This window comes from Garra rufa, chromosome 2 (genome assembly GCF_049309525.1).
Source record: "Garra rufa chromosome 2, GarRuf1.0, whole genome shotgun sequence".
Taxonomy (NCBI): Eukaryota; Metazoa; Chordata; class Actinopteri; order Cypriniformes; family Cyprinidae; genus Garra; species Garra rufa.
The window spans coordinates 26,527,776-26,546,190 of NC_133362.1; the positions used below are offsets into that span (position 1 = coordinate 26,527,776).

Consider the following 18,415-nt stretch of genomic DNA (forward strand, 5'->3'; position numbering starts at 1 on the left):
GTGATAACAGTATAATTGCAATTTTTTTCTATTTTTAAATAAAATAAACTAAATGTGATAATACTATTACAATTTAAAATAAAAAGGCAAATATTAAATCAAATGCAATTATTTTATAAAACACTTAAAAATACAATGATAATATTTACATTTTCCGTTTTTTTTTCTTTCATTTTTATTTATTAATTTACCTTAAACTTAAAATCACCAAGCTTGCTGGCAAGTATTTAGCGCATTGCCAAATGAAGTCAAGCGATATAAGGAAATATAAGCCGCTATAAGGAAATAACGAGAATAATAACGCACAGTAAATGGTAAAACAGTTTGAACTACAAACTAGTGTGTTCTAGCCTGGCGAGCCAGACTTACATCAAGATGTTTAGTCTGGAAACTCTCCATAGACGCGGCTTACTCCGAGGGGCGGGATAAACGGTTGTCTCTCAAAATCCCTATGCACGCAATAGGATAGCGCTTCAACCAATCAGAGCAACGAAGAAGGTGACGTAGTAATTGGTATATTAAGCTTTTTCCGTATCCAGTCGGCAAAACTCCAAACACATCTTCCTTTTTTAAAAATGACTTAAGTGCCGTTCTTTGCTCGTTTCTTAAAGAAAAACTTAACTCCAAGTCCTCCAGAGTCGCGGCCAAAGCCGATTCGAAAGACCGCTGTTCGACAGCTGCAGCCGCCATTCTTTGTTTTTCAAGTGGCAGCCGTCGCAACTCTGTCGTCATATGTTAAGCCCGCCCCGCCTACTCTATACGCGTTGTGATTGGCCTGACCCAATTTGGGTTTTTGCAGCTAGAAGGTCTATTGAGAGTGTCTAGACCCACCTGGCTGCAAAATAATTTTTGCTGCCGCTAGGGTGCGTCTAGATTTCTAGGCTAAGTGTGTTCATAATTAAGAGAATACATTAAATAATATGGTAAGACACACCAACTTTCAATATCAGGCAGCAAAACAAGTTGTTTTCTACAGCTAAAAATAGCTGGACATGAATTAGACTGGAAACCAGACCCGACAAATTTACAAATCGCCCACTATTACAGAAAAAAATAAGGTGGATATATAGTGCTTTTTCTCTGAAGAAATTAATCCAACAGTAAAAAAAAAGGATCTACATCTGCACTGCTTCAAAAACCAACTTGGATAAAGGCACTGTTATGTGAACACTAGATTCAGATGTTCCTTGACGCCTTCCTACCTTCATATACTGCCTACAAAGGCATCATTTTTCAGTTTTTACAGCCTTTAACTCAACATGCTAAAGATTCATGAAGCCGAGGGCAAATATACAGTTGGCTGGTGCCTGGCAATCATTTGTTTCATCAGTAAGCCTAAAAGAAGAATATGAAAAAAAAAAAAAAAAAACTAATAGAGTCACACTTCTTGTAGCTCACAGCTAAACAAGGTCTTCCTGTGGCCTCCAAAACATAAAGAGACCTGGCACGTTCCATATTATTAGAACAGGGTATCAAGCCATCTATCAATTTCAGTTGTGGAACAACATCAACATATTTATCAAAATATTAAGGTAGCTGGCATTAACCTATTAGCCTGCACATGATTACTCTATGATAGAGAGCTGTGGCTTGATAAGTTTTCAAATGGAAAGCTGTTAGGAACAGCTGATCCTATCAACATACCCATTTTAAATAGCGCACTCTCTACATACTAATGTCCTGAGGATTGTGGTATTTGGTCTACCAAAGCCTATGACTATGCAATCTGCAGGTCAAATTTATACTGCAGGAGAACTAAATCAAGTTAAAAGGCTGCTTATGAAAATGGAGACATATCATTAAACATTCTTTCTATCTTGAGACACGTTCTCTTGCCTAATGATTTCGTTTTGTCAGGACAAGGTTACTGCTAGATCATACATTTGATCAACTGCATTCATTAGCACTAATTTAAGACATCTGGAAGCATATGACCTGTGTAGAATCTGAAAAACGTGTGTATTAAACCGTAGACATAAGACTTGAAAATCCAGGTTAAATTTTACAAGCACATTTAAAGCAATGGGTTATGAATCCTTCTGAAGCAAAGAATGGTTTAAAAACTGCTGGTTAGCAAGGTCCAATTAGCCCCTGCTGGGAAAATGTTGCAACTAAATTATCTGTTAATAAAAAGCAGTTTTCTTCATTGACAGACACTGAGAAATGAAAATGTATTGTCACAAAATCAGAAAATTGTGAGCACATACAGTATAAGCCCCCAAAATGTCACTAAACCCATGTTGAGGGCTCTTAAAACCATGCTGTGTGCATTCTTGTTGAGCAACCAAAAAACTCATTCCACATCTCATACTAGCACTAGGTGTTGCGTCAGCCAAGCAACTGCCATTGAGATGAACAGGAATACTAGCATATGGCTTCCTCTAGATATTACATCCTTGGTTACAATCGTGAAGTGTGTTTGATTACTGAAATATGACACTCATGCTGTTCTATATAATTAAGGTTGTAGTAGTAGAATTTTCCCATCAGGCACAGCAGTCCTTGAGAGGTCATATAGTACTGTTGTTTAGACCACAAATTAATCACTACAGTTAAGTGCAATAATAGTTGTACTGTAAAAGCAAAATCAAATGTTTCTAAATTCTCACAAACATCTGTCCAGCATCTGTCTCAGTTCATCATGGAGGAAAGATTTTAGCAAATCCTGCCTCATCTTCAAAACCACCGTGTAATATCCATTCCTAAAATGTTGTTGCTAAGCAGATTTCTGCCTTATTTTTGGTCCCTATGAGGCAAAGAAGGCTCATTTTAGAAAAATAGAGACTGAAGTGGATGCAGTAGCAGTCTGTTCTTTTCTAAAATAAGTAGTTTGCATCAAGTCACCTCTATAAAAGCAATTCAGCAATGTTCTTTACAAGATCAAAATGACAGACTGGAATTTGAAGCATCCTCTTTGTTTCCCCATGAGGAACAGCTTATTCCAGGTTGGTGGTTCTCTGAAGTGGACTGCCTCACCTGAAAATCAAAGCATCTGGACGGAGAAGATGAATAAACTTTAAACAGTCTCTTTCAGACAAACTTCCCTACTTTTTACTACAAACCTGTCAACCAATATTTTGCATATATCCTACTGAAATCAAAAGTGATATTGCAATATATGTTACCTTTAAGGCAATATATAGTTTTCATGTACATACATTCTCTGGCTACACTCTTAAAAATAAAGGTGCTGCAAAAGGTTCTTCAAGCGATGCCATAGAAGAACAATTTTTGGTTCTACAAAGAACCATACAGTCAAAGGTTCTTTAAAGAACCATTACTCGCTTACTTTTTTATAATCTGAAGAACCTTATTTGCCACAAAGAACCTTTTGTGAAATCGAAAGGTTCAGATGTTAAAGGTTCTTTATGGAACCATTTAGACAAAAAGGTTCTTCTATGGCATCGTGAAGCACCTTTATTTTTAAGAGTGTAGATGAAGACATAAGTTTATAACATATATAAATTCACCAGTAGAAATGGTATATGCATGTTAATAATATCTTTAAAGTGAATTCATCTTCAGTGACACATGATCCTTCAGAAATCATGCTGATTTGCTGTTCAAGAACTTTTATATTATTATTTTTATTATCAATATTTAAAACAGTTGAGTAATTTTTTTTCAGGATTCTTTGATGAATAGAAAAATCCAAAGATCAACATTTATCTGAAATAAAACGCTTTTGTAACATTATACACTAAATCACTTATAAGTTTGGAGTCAGTATATATATAATGTTACAAAATATTTTTATTTTAGATAAACGCTATTCTTCTGAACTTTCTATTCATCAAAGAAACCTGAAAAAATAATAGTAATGAGTAATGATGTAAGTAATTATGTATTGATGCTACAAATTCAGGAATAAATTAGATTTTAAAATATATTTAAATTAAAAAGTTATTTTAAATAGTAAAAATATTTCAAAATTATACTGTTTTTGTTGTACTTTGGATCAAATAAATGCAGGCTTGGTGAGCAGAAGAGGTTTCTTTAAAAAACATAAAAAAAATCTCACTGTTCAAAAACTTTTGACTGATAGTGTATATATAAAATATCTGTATGTTAATGTATGTTTTTGTAATAATTTTTTAAATACTAAAATGTATATCTTTTAGATTTTCTTTGAAGAGTTTTAGGATAGATATACATGTTTTACATATATATAAACATACATATTTGTATTGGCTAGATATACATGTTAATGTATGAAATTGTTCTAATTTCTTTTATATGACAATATATTTCATACAATACATGGAAATTTAATGTGTTTATACAGGCTATATTCAGTGTTGGGGGTAACGTATTACAAGTAACGCAAGTTACCTAATATTATTATTTTTTCCAAGTAACTAGTAAAGTAACGCATTACTTTTTAATTGACAAAAAAAAAAGTTACTTTTTTAAATAAGTAACGCCAGTTACTCCCCCTCCCCCATTTATTGATTAAAAACTCTGTCCCCATGTTGAGAGAAATTTTGAGTAAGATGTTACTTTAGTTCTAGAAAAAATGTGAACGTGCAAAAAAGATAATCTCACTCAAAGGCATTTGTTTTCCTTTTTTTTTTATTGCTGAAGAGTTGACATTTTTTCCTCTGCGGTCTGCTGTACAGACATAAATTTACTTTTCTCTAAGCCTGAGGCTTCTGGTGTGAAAAGGCTTTTACATTTGCCAAAAATAGAAATTTTTATATTTAAAAAAAAAAAAGAAAGCCCTGCCCATATTTAAAAAGTAATGCAAAATTAACAATGCATTACTTTCCACAAAAAGTAACTAAGTAATGTAATTAGTTTTTTTGAGGAGTAACTCAATATTGTAATGCATTACTTTAAAAAATAACTCTCCCCAACACTGACTGTATTACATTTGCATATAAGATCACTTGTATGTCATGATATTTCATGAACTCACCTACTGTAAGACCTACTGTAATATACCAATATACAGACTGAATGGAAAAAAAATATATAATTTTCTATTATTTTACACTGTACAAATGATCTTTTGGAAAACAGCCAAACGCTGAGCAGATTATCAAAAGCTTTCATTGTATCATCTCATTTTGTGTAGCTCTGAGCAAAAAACAAACAAACAAAAACAAAAAGATAAATGATTATTGCTGCACTAAAATATGTCATAAGTATCACTTCTTTTTTCACATTCTGAAAAAAAGTCCTAAAATGAGGTATTCCAATCATTTGCACAAGTTCTCTCACAGTGCACTGGAACTGTGCAGTTTCAGAGAGGTCTAGACATTAGAGTTACGCAGCAGGCACGGGCCATTAGCTAAAGTGCTTACTCGTCAGTTGTTTCCAGGCTGCCTGGTGTTTAGGATAAGTTACGCTTGTATTGATCGCCGTTGTAATATTAATCACTTCCCTCTTAAAGGGTGTGACAAAAATTTGTACCAAAATAACTAAGCTGTGGGAGACTCCATGCCTGAACTCTCCATAAACCCAGAAGCTGTAGGAGTGAAAGCATTTGATTTAAATTCCCAAAATATCCCAAAAATGAACAGCAAACATAACAGTGTAGCGTTTAACAAGAAAACACATGAACATGAGGCCAGAGTCATTTCCTCTCCAGGTTTAAATCGGGTGCACTGTTTAATGGCCCTAAAGGTACGTGCAGTACCAAGAGGCCTGACTATCATACGACATGCTGAAATAAATAAATCATGTGCTTGGGTAAATAAACACTGGCAGGGTACCAGTGGCTCGGCATGAAATTTAACAAACTGCATGGTTTGCTTTTGTAATCCTTGCCACTATTGATACATTCTTCATAATGTGCTAAGGTGAGATAATCAAGTTTAAAGAGATTCTGTCAGTTATTACTTACAAATTAAGATATTTCTGATGAAATCCAAAAGCTTTCTGACCCTGCATAAACAGCAATGGTACTACCATGCTCAAGGTACAGAAAAAAAGTAAGGACATCGATAAAATAGTCCATGTGACATGAAGTTACGAAAATACTTTTGTACCCACAAAAAAACAATTACTGTCTATGCAGGGTCAGAGCTCTTCTGAAGATGAACGAAGGTCTTTCAGATTTGGAACGACAGGAGAGACAGTAATTCATGACAGAATTTTCTTTTTTGGGTGAACTATCCGTTTAACATTTTTATTCCCTTCATTATTTCTGAATAAATGACATACTTTATAATGATGTAATTACGTAACACTGAAACGTGTGTGACACTAGCTAAATATTACAAAGATAATCACATTCAAATAAATACAAAAACAAAATGTCTTGGGGGAAGTACTAAAAAATGAAGTCTTTTAAGACAGTAGGTGTCTACTTAGATTAAAAATGACCCACAGGAGAGTAAGTGTCTTCACTAGACTGCCACTAATTACTATTAATTCCAGTTCAATAAGCCTTTTTGTGCCGAGGCAAAAAATTCAGACTGAGTAATGGTGACCCAAGGTATATGCAGACTTTCATAACCATGGCCAATTTACTTCATTTGAAAGATAGCATACAAATGTCTTCTTATCTCTTTTGTGGAGAGCCGTGTTATCTTGATTCGGTTTTAAGATTATGACTAATTACTTTGGGGCGCATAAAGAGGTTTTTACCGGATGCATTTGTCACCTACCGAAAACCTTTGCTAACACTTTCTCTTTTGAAAAAGCACAGCCCGTTTTAGGCTTACGTTCTTCAGAACCTGAATTAGCAGCTTAGCCTTTTAGATTTACCTTTTCTAACTCTCATTACTGGCTGATTACTGCTTTCTATCATGTAAAAACGAACCTTCATGAATAAATACAACACATTAGATGAGATGAGATGCAGGCATTCCGAACACTTCTAAGAAACAAACTAAAGCAGCATTAATAGTGACTTGTGTTTTAATGTAAACGAAAAAGATGTTTACTGTTATTTACAATTTCCTGATAACCTAGACCAGTTACAAGTGTTGCCATTTAATTAGATGCATGCTTATTCAACAGCACACGCCCCACTGTGCTCCCCTGCACTTGAGATAATCTGAGCCAGTGTGAGTACTTTGTAATAGCCGTAATTGCCTCTTAATTACTCTGCTTACTATCAGATGAGTTGTCAAGGACTGCTTTTATCTTATCCCAACAATAATAACTTCAGACCATACGCAATGCTACCATGTTAGGCTGTCCTCATGACCTCACACAAATGAACACTGGGGTAGGCAATAAAATATTTAGGCTCTCTGTGCTGAACATTAAATCAGTAGAGATAGAGCAGCATATATAGGCTATATAAATTCCAATGGCAAAACGGGTATCAGTAATGATCAAAGTTTGAAAATCACGACACTAACGAACAAAATTCGTTAGCCAAAGTAGGTAACCATAACAACAGAACGCTGCGATCAGATTTGAGCTGCACGTAAATATTTTGTTATGGGTCGAAATGATCGATTTTTCTTGGATATTAAGAAAGGATCATATTCCAATAAGATATTTTCTACATTTCCTATCGTAAATATATCAAAACTATTTTTTTTTTATTTGTAATGTACAATGCTATGAACTTCATCTGGACAACTTTAAAGGCGATTGTCTCAATATTTAGATTTTTTGCACATTCCGATTGCAGATTTTCAGAATAGTTGAATCTCAGCCAAATATTTTCCTATCCTACCACACATCATCAATGAAAAGGCTTAAGTTATTCAGCTTTCAGATGATGTATAGATCTTAATTTCAGAAAATTGACCCTATGGTTTTCTGGTCCAGGGTCACTTATCACAAAAACTAATGTTTTGTTAAATTATTATTCAGATAAGTGACCATAAGCTAACTGTGCGATACTAAATCACGAGTCGAACATCGACAGATTGTGCAATGAAATTACTTTTGCATTTAATAATTGAACATTTCATTTCTTTAGAAAAAGACGAAAATGTTTTAAAATACTTTGACCTCCCTTAAAGTTATGGTATAGTTAACATTTTGTTATTAAATGAAACAGAATGAGAGATAAATGTAGGCTATAATTTGAACCTATTAAATCAAATGCATAAAGAATCAGCATTAGTATTACGAATAAGCTATATTAGGTTTCACTATATGAATGCGTCTGCCGTTTAATTTGTGATTGTAGTAAGCGACGTCGTTAAAGCACGTTAACTTTTTTGGAAGAACTGAAGAACAGCCGCGTATAGGCTATTATATTGTCGTTTATGCTGGATGAAAGCTCACTTGAGTCGGTGTATGAAAACGAAGTTGAACAGTCCGGACGACCTTAGACACAAAAATATTTATAAAGACTAATCCTGCCTGTGAACAATTACCTCATATAACTAAATCAGTTATCACCTGAAAACATCAATTATAAACCTTGCCACGCATGATTCAAGAACAGATATCAGTTCATCTGTATCAAACGTGATTAATGCATATTGCATACGCGATAACGGCACAAACAATGTACAGCAGCGACGCCACACCAAACAGATAGGAGCCTAAAAATGACGGCAGAAGATATAGTTTACCTTCGGCGAGAAGGCGCATCGCGTGGACGAAGGACGGGTCCAAGCTGTCCTTCTCGGCAACGAGCTCTGGCAGGTACTTGTCCTGATCCATCACTGGATTCCTCTCCTGAACACCGCGAGTGCAGGTGAGACGACCAAAGTGGTGAGTGATGGAATGGGTGTGTGGATGTTGGGTTTAAATAGACTGCGTAATATCGGGGAGGGATCGTGTGGTTTTCGCGCACAACGTGGAAGATATCAATGCAGTGTACCCATCTCCTCGAGTCTCTCGTGTAAAAACCTCCCACCTCAGACTCCGAATCTGTACTCTCACTCCGCCCATCTATATCTGGGTTGGTCATGGCAGAGAGCAAACTGCATGCAAATGTCAGATATTGTCTATAGGATTGAATCGGGGACGTTTTGAGAACCCGCTGCTGATCTGTCACCCCTGTCCATGGTTCTGAACTCCTGATCCTCTATGCAAATCTATGGTTTTGTTCTCTCTGAGAAGTAACCTTGGATTTCCTTTGCACATTTGCTTTGAAAGACATCAGACAACAAATGTATTGTTGTAACAGTATTATTAAGCAAGTATAATTGGATACTGAATTCAACATGAAATAAAGTCATTCTTCAAATGCTTTAAAGGAGTAGTTCACCTAAATGTGACTCTGGACCACAAAACCAGTCATAAGGGTCAATTTTTATAAATTGAGATTAATTAATCTGAAAGCTGAATTAATGTGAAAAATTAGTCGCATGGGTATATATAGCAATAGCTAAAAATACATTGTATGGGTCAAAATTATAGATTTTTCTTTTATGCCAAGAAAGTAAAGATCGTGTTCCATTAAAATATTTTGTAAATTTCCTATGGTAAATATATCAAAACATATTTTTGATTAGTAATATGCATGGGTAAGAACTTCATTTGGACAACTTTAACATCTTAAAGTTAAATCAATAAGCTTTCCATTGATGTATGGTTTGTTAGGATTGGACAATATTTGGCCGAGATACGATATGATATGAAAAAATCTAAATATTGAGAAAATCGCCCTTAAAGATGTTCAAATGAAGTTCTTAGCAATGCATATTACTAATCAAAAATGAAGTATTGATATATTTACGGTAAGAAATTTACAAAATATATTCATGGAACATGATTTACTTAATATCCTAATGATTTTTGGCATAAAAGAAAAATTTATCATTTTGATCATTTACAAATATACCAGCACAACTTAAGACTGGTTTTGTGGTCCAGGGTCACAAATATGACAGTTTGCTAAACATGTAATCACCCTCAGGCTATCCAAGATGTAGATGAGTTTATTTAATTGGAACAGATTTGGAGAAATTTAGCATTACGTCACTTGCTTACCAATAGATCCTCTGCATGGAGTGAATGGATGCAAGTCAGAATGAGAGTCCAAACAGCTGATAAAAACATCACAAAAATCCACAAACAACTCTAGTCCATTAGTTAATGTATTGTGAAAAGCTGTATGTTTGTGAGAAACAAATCGATCATGAAGGCATCATGAACTTTTAAACATTGCTTCTGGCCAAAATACCAACCTACAAATCCACAAATCCATAATAACGCTTCACATCAAAAACTATTTTCGACTGTTTCTGCTTGTTCAGTACATATTTTTGTCCTGATTCGGACAAGATGACTTTTTCACTAGAAAAAGCAATGTTATGGACAGAGGACGAATAGCTGGAAACAACAGTGAAAATATATTGTGTTAATTGGAAAGGTGCAATAACAGCTATTGAGGACAAACATAAGTTTTCCATCACAGACAGAAGAGTTAGAAAGGAAATTTGGTAACGGCCATGAATACTAATCAGTGGATTTCCCATTTGCCTCAGTTTGCCAAGATGGATTAAGCTGTTGTGACAGACAGTCACAGATAGTGCAAACACTCGCAAACACACACACTAACACTTAGCCAAGCAGCTAAGCACATATGAGGGGGAAGGAAAGATAGCCACAGAGGAGAAGGGGAGAGAGAAGACACACACAGAGAGAGAGAGGCAGTGAAAGGAGGAAGAGGGACAGGACCAGCTTGCCTAATTAATAACTGAATGGATTACAGTGCTGTTGGCAAACATCTGCACCCCAAGTGTCATATTTACTGTCTGCCTGTGAACTATGAACATAATTACAGAATACTGGTCCACACAGACAGAGTGTTGCACAGTAATGCTACAAATGAAAAACCATTTGGCACAAGTAATCAAAAAGTAAAACATCAGAAAAATCTCATGTGAATACTCTTTTGTCCACAATATTCTGTAATACAAATGAAACTAAGAGTGTATAAAAATATAAAGCATGCTACTGCATTAGATAAAACATTTTTATATATGTGACCCTGGACCACAAAACCAGTCATAAGGGTTCATTTTTTTAAATTAAGATTTATACATTATTTAAAAGCTGTATAAATAAGCTTTCTATTGATGTATGGTTTGTAGATAATAGTAGTTTGTAGATTGTAGATTGTGAGATACAACTATTTGAAAATCTGAGGGTGCAAAAAAATCAAAATATTGAGAAAATCGCCTTTAACATTGTCCAAATGAAGTCTTTAGCAATGCATACTACTAATCAAAAAGTATGTTTTGATATGTTTATGGTAGGACATTTACAAAATATCTTCACAGAACACGATCTTTAATTAACATCCTAATGATTTTTGGCATTAAAGAAAAATTGATCATTTTGACCCATACACTGTATTGTTGGCTATTGCTACAAATATACTTCTGGCACTTATGACTGTTTTTTTTTTTTTGTGGTCCAGGATCACACATGCAACAATTATTATAGTTGAACATGTCACACAACAAGCCATCTATTATTTTTAATTTCTGATGAGTTATACTAACGCCCTGTACATTTCTAACCATCAATTTTATGTAAAAATGACAAAAAAATGCTTGCAGACGCTTTGGGTTCTCATTTCAGAACTTAATTTTCTGTGTGACTTCCGATTCAGGTTTAGCTGACAGGTCCATGTTGTATTTTCCACTTTAACTCTTTGAACAGAATAAGTTAGGCAATAGGATAATCAAATGGATTTGGGCTTCTCTATTGATTTCTGTGGGTGTTGAATGGGAAGGGATTAAGGAAAAAGAAATAAGAGTTTGTGAAGGATCAACACCTTCTATACATCACTCACCACTCAACATAATGAAATCCTTCTGAAGGGCAAAAGCTATCAGTTGCTATGATATATGCTTCTTTTGTCTCCTCCTAAGAAGATGAAAAACCATCACCAAAAGATTGCGATTCATCAAAAGTCTCTTGGACGAGTTTGTTGTTTCTACATTTTCCTTACTAAATGTCTTTATTTTCATACTGATGAGAAAACATCAGTGGATGATAATTTATGATGATGCTGTGGTATTTGTTTCACAGTTATCCAACACCACACAATCAATCAGTTTCTTTTTCCATTTTTGTATTCATACCAGCCACTGCAGAAAGATAAAAAGATATATTGAACTTCTGAGGCATCTGGTCAAGGAAAAAAACAACAACTATAGCAGCCTCTGTAGTTACACTTAACAGCTTGGCGTAATTTATTCCTTTGCATCATGTATGAAACTAGTAAGAATGGCTTTCTGCAGCACTCTAGTGGCCAAAAATAACACAACAGGATCAGGTAGATTAAGTGCCTCTCAATTGGTTTTGCTTCAGGTCCTAGATTTTGCATTAAATGAGCAGTAACTCACTACACAGTATGTACATCTCTTAAATCTGAATGGGAAACTGATCATTTTGGTTTTTAATTGTTGCTTAAAACTTAGCCGATGGCAGCCAATGATTCAAAGCACAAAACAAATTCTGGCCAACACAGAATTTGTTGTTGGTAATTTGTTTTTGTTTCCTGCTGTCACATTGACACTAAATTGGACAGAGTTTAATTGGAAAAGTGATGCATTTTACAGATATTAACTTAAACATTTGTTTTAAAAGGACACAAAAAAACATCTGTCGTTTACGTCTTTAATATTCAAAATATAACTGTCAAACATCAAATCTATTTTCTGGCCCTATTGTATGAGGGAAAAACATTTAGAAGATCTAGTCTTTCATTTTGGATTGATGGCACATTAAGCAATGAAAGATAATTAGACTAGAAAATGCAGGGAAAATACATGATGAATTGCAAGGCTGTAACAGGACCATGTGTTAGGAATAATCAATCTTTATTACAGTCAAAAAAAGTAGAGCTACTTTACACCTCAGAGCAAGCTCCATAACAACTATTAAAAACAAATAATGTTTAGTAGTCAAAAAGTCCCGAGTTGCCTTTTCATGAGCCACTTTTTTTATTATTTGTATCAAAAACTTTGAGCGAATGTAATCAGCTCAGGGAGGATAGCTTTGGTATTTTAGCAGAGTCTCCGCTTGTGGAAATGCAATAGCCCACAGTGTGAATTATTAACCAGCACTATTGAGAGAGAAGTCAGGAGAGGGGAGGAAATGGGGTAATGGGATATTAAGTTTTGCTCAATTTGAGGACTAAGGGTTCACATGGCATCTCAGGCCCTTGTGTCACATCAGCCTCCTGCTTCTTCGCTTGAGATTTATGTATTTATTTATTTTTACAAGCTCTCTGCTTCACACAAAGCAATCCATTCTACCCTGACAGGTGGAGAGAGCCATCGAGACGATGCTATAAACAGCATAGGCTGATACTGACTGTCTTAGTCTGTGGTACATTCTGTTGTACAAAATTCTAAAAATGATAGAGGTCAGGAGACATAAAGTAACCTTAATTGGGGATAATGCAGTCAAACACATTCATAAAATCATAAAATGTTAGATATCATGACAATCTAACAACACAAGACCAACAAGGTAAAAATATTATTTGGTAACAATTTAGTTACAAACAAGTTTAATTTTTTTGGTCACAGTTTGGAATACTGCTCTAACGTCTATAAATAATCGAATAACACAGGAACAAATGAGAAGCATAATATTAACATTCTAGTAACTGCAAATAACTAACGATAAACTATGCTATAAACAGTTTTCTAATTAATGTGAAACTAATCAATACCTAATAAAGGACACCTCAACATTTTAACCTACTTGAACATTTTATCACTTATAATAGCAGATTGGGTAAGCAAATAGTCTATGTAGGCTTATAGGACTATTTATTGATTCTGGTTAATTTAAAGAATTAAAGTTTCTAGGACCTATTCGTCTTTGGCCAGAAGTGACAGTTAAAAAAAAAAAAAAATTACAAACACACAGCTTTTCGCTTTGTGATAATTGTGTAGATTACTTATAGATTATTGTTATGTTTTAATCAGCTGTTTGGACATGATGGCAGCTATTCAGTGCAGAGGAAGAGATACAATTATACATTTTTCTAAATCTGTTCCGATGAAGAAACAACTATATTTTGGAAGGCCTATAGGCAATTTCCACTGTTCCTTTAATTAAGCACATTTATGCCTCACCAATTCTTTGGTTTTTCAGCATTTCTGTGTATTTGAACCCTTTTCCAACAATGGCTGTATGATTTTGAGATCCATAGTTTCACACTGAGGACAACTAAGGGACTCCGATGCAACTATTACAGAAGGTTCAAATGCTTACTGATGCTTCAGAAGGAAACACAATGCATTAAGATCCGGGGGTGAAAACTTTTTGAATTTGAAGATCAGGGTTAATTTAACTTTTTTGTTTTCTGGGAAACATGTAAGTATCTTCTGAAGGGCAATACTAAATGAAAAAACATGATATTTAGGCAAAATAAGAAAAATTTACACATTTTCATTTTGTTCAAAAGTTTTCACCCCCGGCTCTTAATGCATTGTGTTTCCTTCTAGAGCATCAGTGAGCATTTGAACCTCTGTAATAGTTGCATATGAGTCCCTCACTTGTGAAAAGATGGATCTCAAAATCATACATTCATTGTTAGTAAAGGGTTCAAATACACAAAAATGCTGAAAAACCAAAGAATTTATGGGACCTAAAGGATTTTTCTGATGAACAGTGGGCAACTTAACTGTTCAAGACTCATGACCAATTGTCTCTAAACAGCTGTGGATCTTTCAGGTAAAAACACATTATTAAAAACTTTATTTTGAACAGGGTCATTTCCTTGAGGACTATATTTAAACATCTTTTATGTAAAATATCTTATTCAGGTCAGTACTAAATAAAAAATAACAAGCATTTTGTATGATCCCTCTTATTTTAGTAAAATAATTAACATTTTGCAAGATTCTGCAAGGTGTATGTAAACTTTTGACCTCAACTGTATCAATATCAATTCTACTTTTGCTAAACTTTTTTCCAGGACTTTCAGGTTAAAGCCTATGGCAGTCAGAAGCCCAGAGGCAGTGATCCCACTGGTTTGCATATAATTACAGTAGAATATATACAGTAGGCCTATACTGAGCAGTAGAGTGTGTGAGTGATGGCCACACAGCTGTTCATTACTGTTCATTAAAAGACTATGATTCATAAAGGTCAGCATTAAGGCAAAATGTGTTAAGGCAACATTAGGACAGTGCAACTAAATTAGGCTTATGATGGTGAAGGCCAGAGCAGATAATGGCTGCCACTGCCCCTGGCCATAAGAGTCTTCGTAGCCAGCAGGGTTAAACAGTGAGTCTGCAGTACCCTGACAAGCCCAGACCCTTTGTCATCAACAATAATTTCCACTGTGAGCTCCCTTGTAAAGGAAAGTTTAATAAGAGCCTCTGGGCAAAAAAAGTGGATATAAAAGACCTTACATTACTAATTGAAATAGCTTTTTTGACCCACAGGGCATCCTAATATCAGCAGTTATTACAGTTTGCCTATTCTACTGAGGGAGCTCTCCATGATCAATTAAGATTAATTCATTTTATTGCTCCTCGGGCTACTTGTAAACAGTGCTGGATGTGTCTTGTCTTTTGAGGACCACTACTGAGAAAAAGAAAAATTGTACTCAAACAACTGAGGGTTTGCTGTATGTAAAACAATTTGTGTTTTCAAAGAGACCTAATCATCTGTCATGGAAAATGTATTAAATCAAAAAGCCTACAGTAAAACAGTAATACTGTAAAAACATTACAATTTAAAATAACTGTTTTCTATTTTGATATATTTTAAAATGTAATACATTTCTGTGATGGTAAAGCGGAATTTCAGTCTCCAGTCTTTAGTGTCACATGATCCTTCAGAAATCATTCTAATATGCTGATTTGCCACTCAGGAAACATTATTATCAATAGTGAAAACAATTGTGCTGCTTAATGTTTTTGTGGAAACATATTTTTTTTTTTCTTTTTAGGATTTCAGGATTGAAAATAAGAGCAACAATTACTTAAAGAAAAAAAAGGACAGATCTAGTTTCATGAGTATATTTAAAAAATGAAATGGAAAAGTGTTTCATAATAATATTATTAGATGTAATATTAGATACAACTTTTCACAATTCTGACTTTTTCTCGCAATTTCGAATTTACAAAAAAAAAATGTGCAATTCTGACTTTTTTCTCAGAATTGTGAGATATAAACACACATATATATATAGTCCAGCTCTGAGGGGAAAAAAAAGTTTATATCTCACAATTCTGACTTCCTAACTTGCAATTGCGGGTTCTGAAGTCAGAATTGCTAGTTTATATCTCGCAATTGTAACTCTCTTCTCACAATTGCGAGTTTATATTTCACAATTCTGACTTTTTTTTTCAGAACTGTGAGAAAAAAACTTGCAATTCTGACTTTTTTCTCAGAATCGTGAGATATAAACACAATTATGAGTTATAAAGTCCAGTTCTGAGTGGAAAAAAAGTTTATATCTTGCAATTCTGACTTTATTACTCGCAATTGCGAGTTTATATTTTACAATTCTGAAAAAAAGGTCAGAATTTTGAGATACAAAGACGCAGTTGAGAAAAAAGTTCCAAATTGGGAGATAAAAAGTCACAATTACCTTTCTTCATTTTTTATTCAGTGGCAGGAACGGGCTTCCATACAAATGTGGTGAGATGTATATATAATAATAGATAATAGTAATAATTCATAATAGAAATCGATATAAAATGTGCCTACAGAATGAAATCCAGGCAAACTACTGTACATTAGATCCTCTATCTTCCAGTTGAGGCTTGAGGCTTCAGCATGACACTATTTGTAAGTACAGTGTGTGACATGTGCTACATATGAAATACTGGAAAGGAAAATGATGAATGAATTATATTGTAAAACCAAAGTGAAATTTACTGCACGAAGAGGTCGAAAAAATGATGAATGGTCATAATCAATGCAGCGACATTACAAGAATCACTGCAGCTTAAACCAATGGAGTCAGTGTACCCCTTCAGTGGTACAGCCAACCATATTTCTCATTCACTTGTGCTGGGGGAATCTAATACATTTAATTGCCACAAATGCACAACCTACAGAATGTTAGCAGAAATATGTGGCATTGATTTTAAGAAACAAATGGTTCTAAGGTGCAAATGAATGTGTAAGTGGAGAGCAATGCATCACAAAGTATATGCATCCCCATACATCATAGTGGAAGTCATTGGGAGTGTCTGGCATTAGTTTTGCAGTGTGGCAGGAAAGGAAATGAGCTTGCTAGCATTCTCAGGGACAAACAACAGCTAGTATTTCCCTACTCATTAGTCGCAAACCACATCTAAATAAAGAATCCATAGCTTAAGTGTTTGATCTCCCAGTTGTCTTCTTAAATGCATGAGCAATGCTTAGATCAATACGCAAGGCCCACTAGGAGAAATATGATGCGTTAATTCATCATTAACCCAATGAGATTGGGTTAATACATGCCCTTTGGCTCTAAAATGCATTTTCTTTCATTTTTTCAGACACTAAGGAAATCTTTCAAGCTCAGGCTGAAAGACGTGAATTGCTAGATGATTCACTTCCATGCGTGAAACATAAATCACAATAATCTTTTAGTTCTCCTCATGCCACTGCTTGTAATGAACACATCTGTTCAAGTTACTGTAGTCACTTACATTTGTTATCATACACGCATAATCTTTGATTCTTAAAGAATTTTCAATCAGTTAACAGATCACTGAATTATGATTGTATTGGTTGAAAGACTAATGTTATATTGAGTGAGTAAAATAAAAACAGTTCACTCTATTTAATGAAAATGACTAAACATGAAGCTTTACTGTAGATATTTTATCAAATCTAAATAACGCATACCCGGAGAAAATAGATAATCAGTAGATGCTCTGAATCTGGACACTTTATGTCTACACAAAAGGCATAGATGTCCAACTACCAACATACAATCAAACAGTACTATATTCCTTCCTACCTAATTCTGAAATGATGGATCCCGATCAATATCACACCATACTTATTCATTAAGGTGAGAGGAGAACTGGTCCCCAGACTGAGCCTGGTTTCTCTCAACGTTTTATTTTTCCCTTCATTTCTGCCTCTGTCGTCTTTGGGTTTCTTAGTTGGGGTCTAAAAGACACTTAATAATCAGTAATATCATCAATTTGACGGCACTGGCATTATCTGATGTGAACAAATCTTAAACTGAATTGAGCTAAATAATGACTCTATTGTCTTCCGTAGAACTGCTTTATAGTTTAAATGAAGTTGTTAATAATGAATGAATTTTGCAACATCAACACTGTTATTGAACTGAAATTAATCAACACTGAACTGACTCAAGCTAAAAAAAATGAAGCTGCTGTGACTGTCTTCAGTACAGCTGATTATCGCGAAACTTAACTTGTTTAATAATAAATGAACTTTACACAGCTATTAAACAGAACTGAACCAACATTGAACTGACTGGAGTTAAATAATGACACTATTGTCTTGCAGAGTTTTGGATCTACCTCTTTTTCTAGCTAGGAAGTTTGCATTGTTGATTCAGTTATTTTTCTGTCTGATACTGCTTTAAAAC

The 18,415-nt window shown here is 34.5% G+C and overlaps 1 protein-coding gene across 6 annotated transcripts in view; it reads right to left on the bottom strand.

The window, feature by feature from the left end:
* Positions 1-8,766, bottom strand: part of khdrbs2 (KH domain containing, RNA binding, signal transduction associated 2) — a 107,315-nt gene extending 98,549 nt beyond the window's left edge. For all 6 annotated transcript variants that reach the window (XR_012353871.1, XR_012353873.1, XR_012353870.1 and 3 more), the window contains exon 1: positions 8,493-8,766. Coding sequence is in view for 2 of the 6 variants with exons in the window: in XM_073835046.1 (XP_073691147.1) it covers positions 8,493-8,583 (91 nt within the window). In the remaining 4 variants the exon portion in view is untranslated. The remainder of the gene's footprint in view (positions 1-8,492) is intronic.
* Between the last annotated feature and the right edge of the window lie 9,649 nt (positions 8,767-18,415).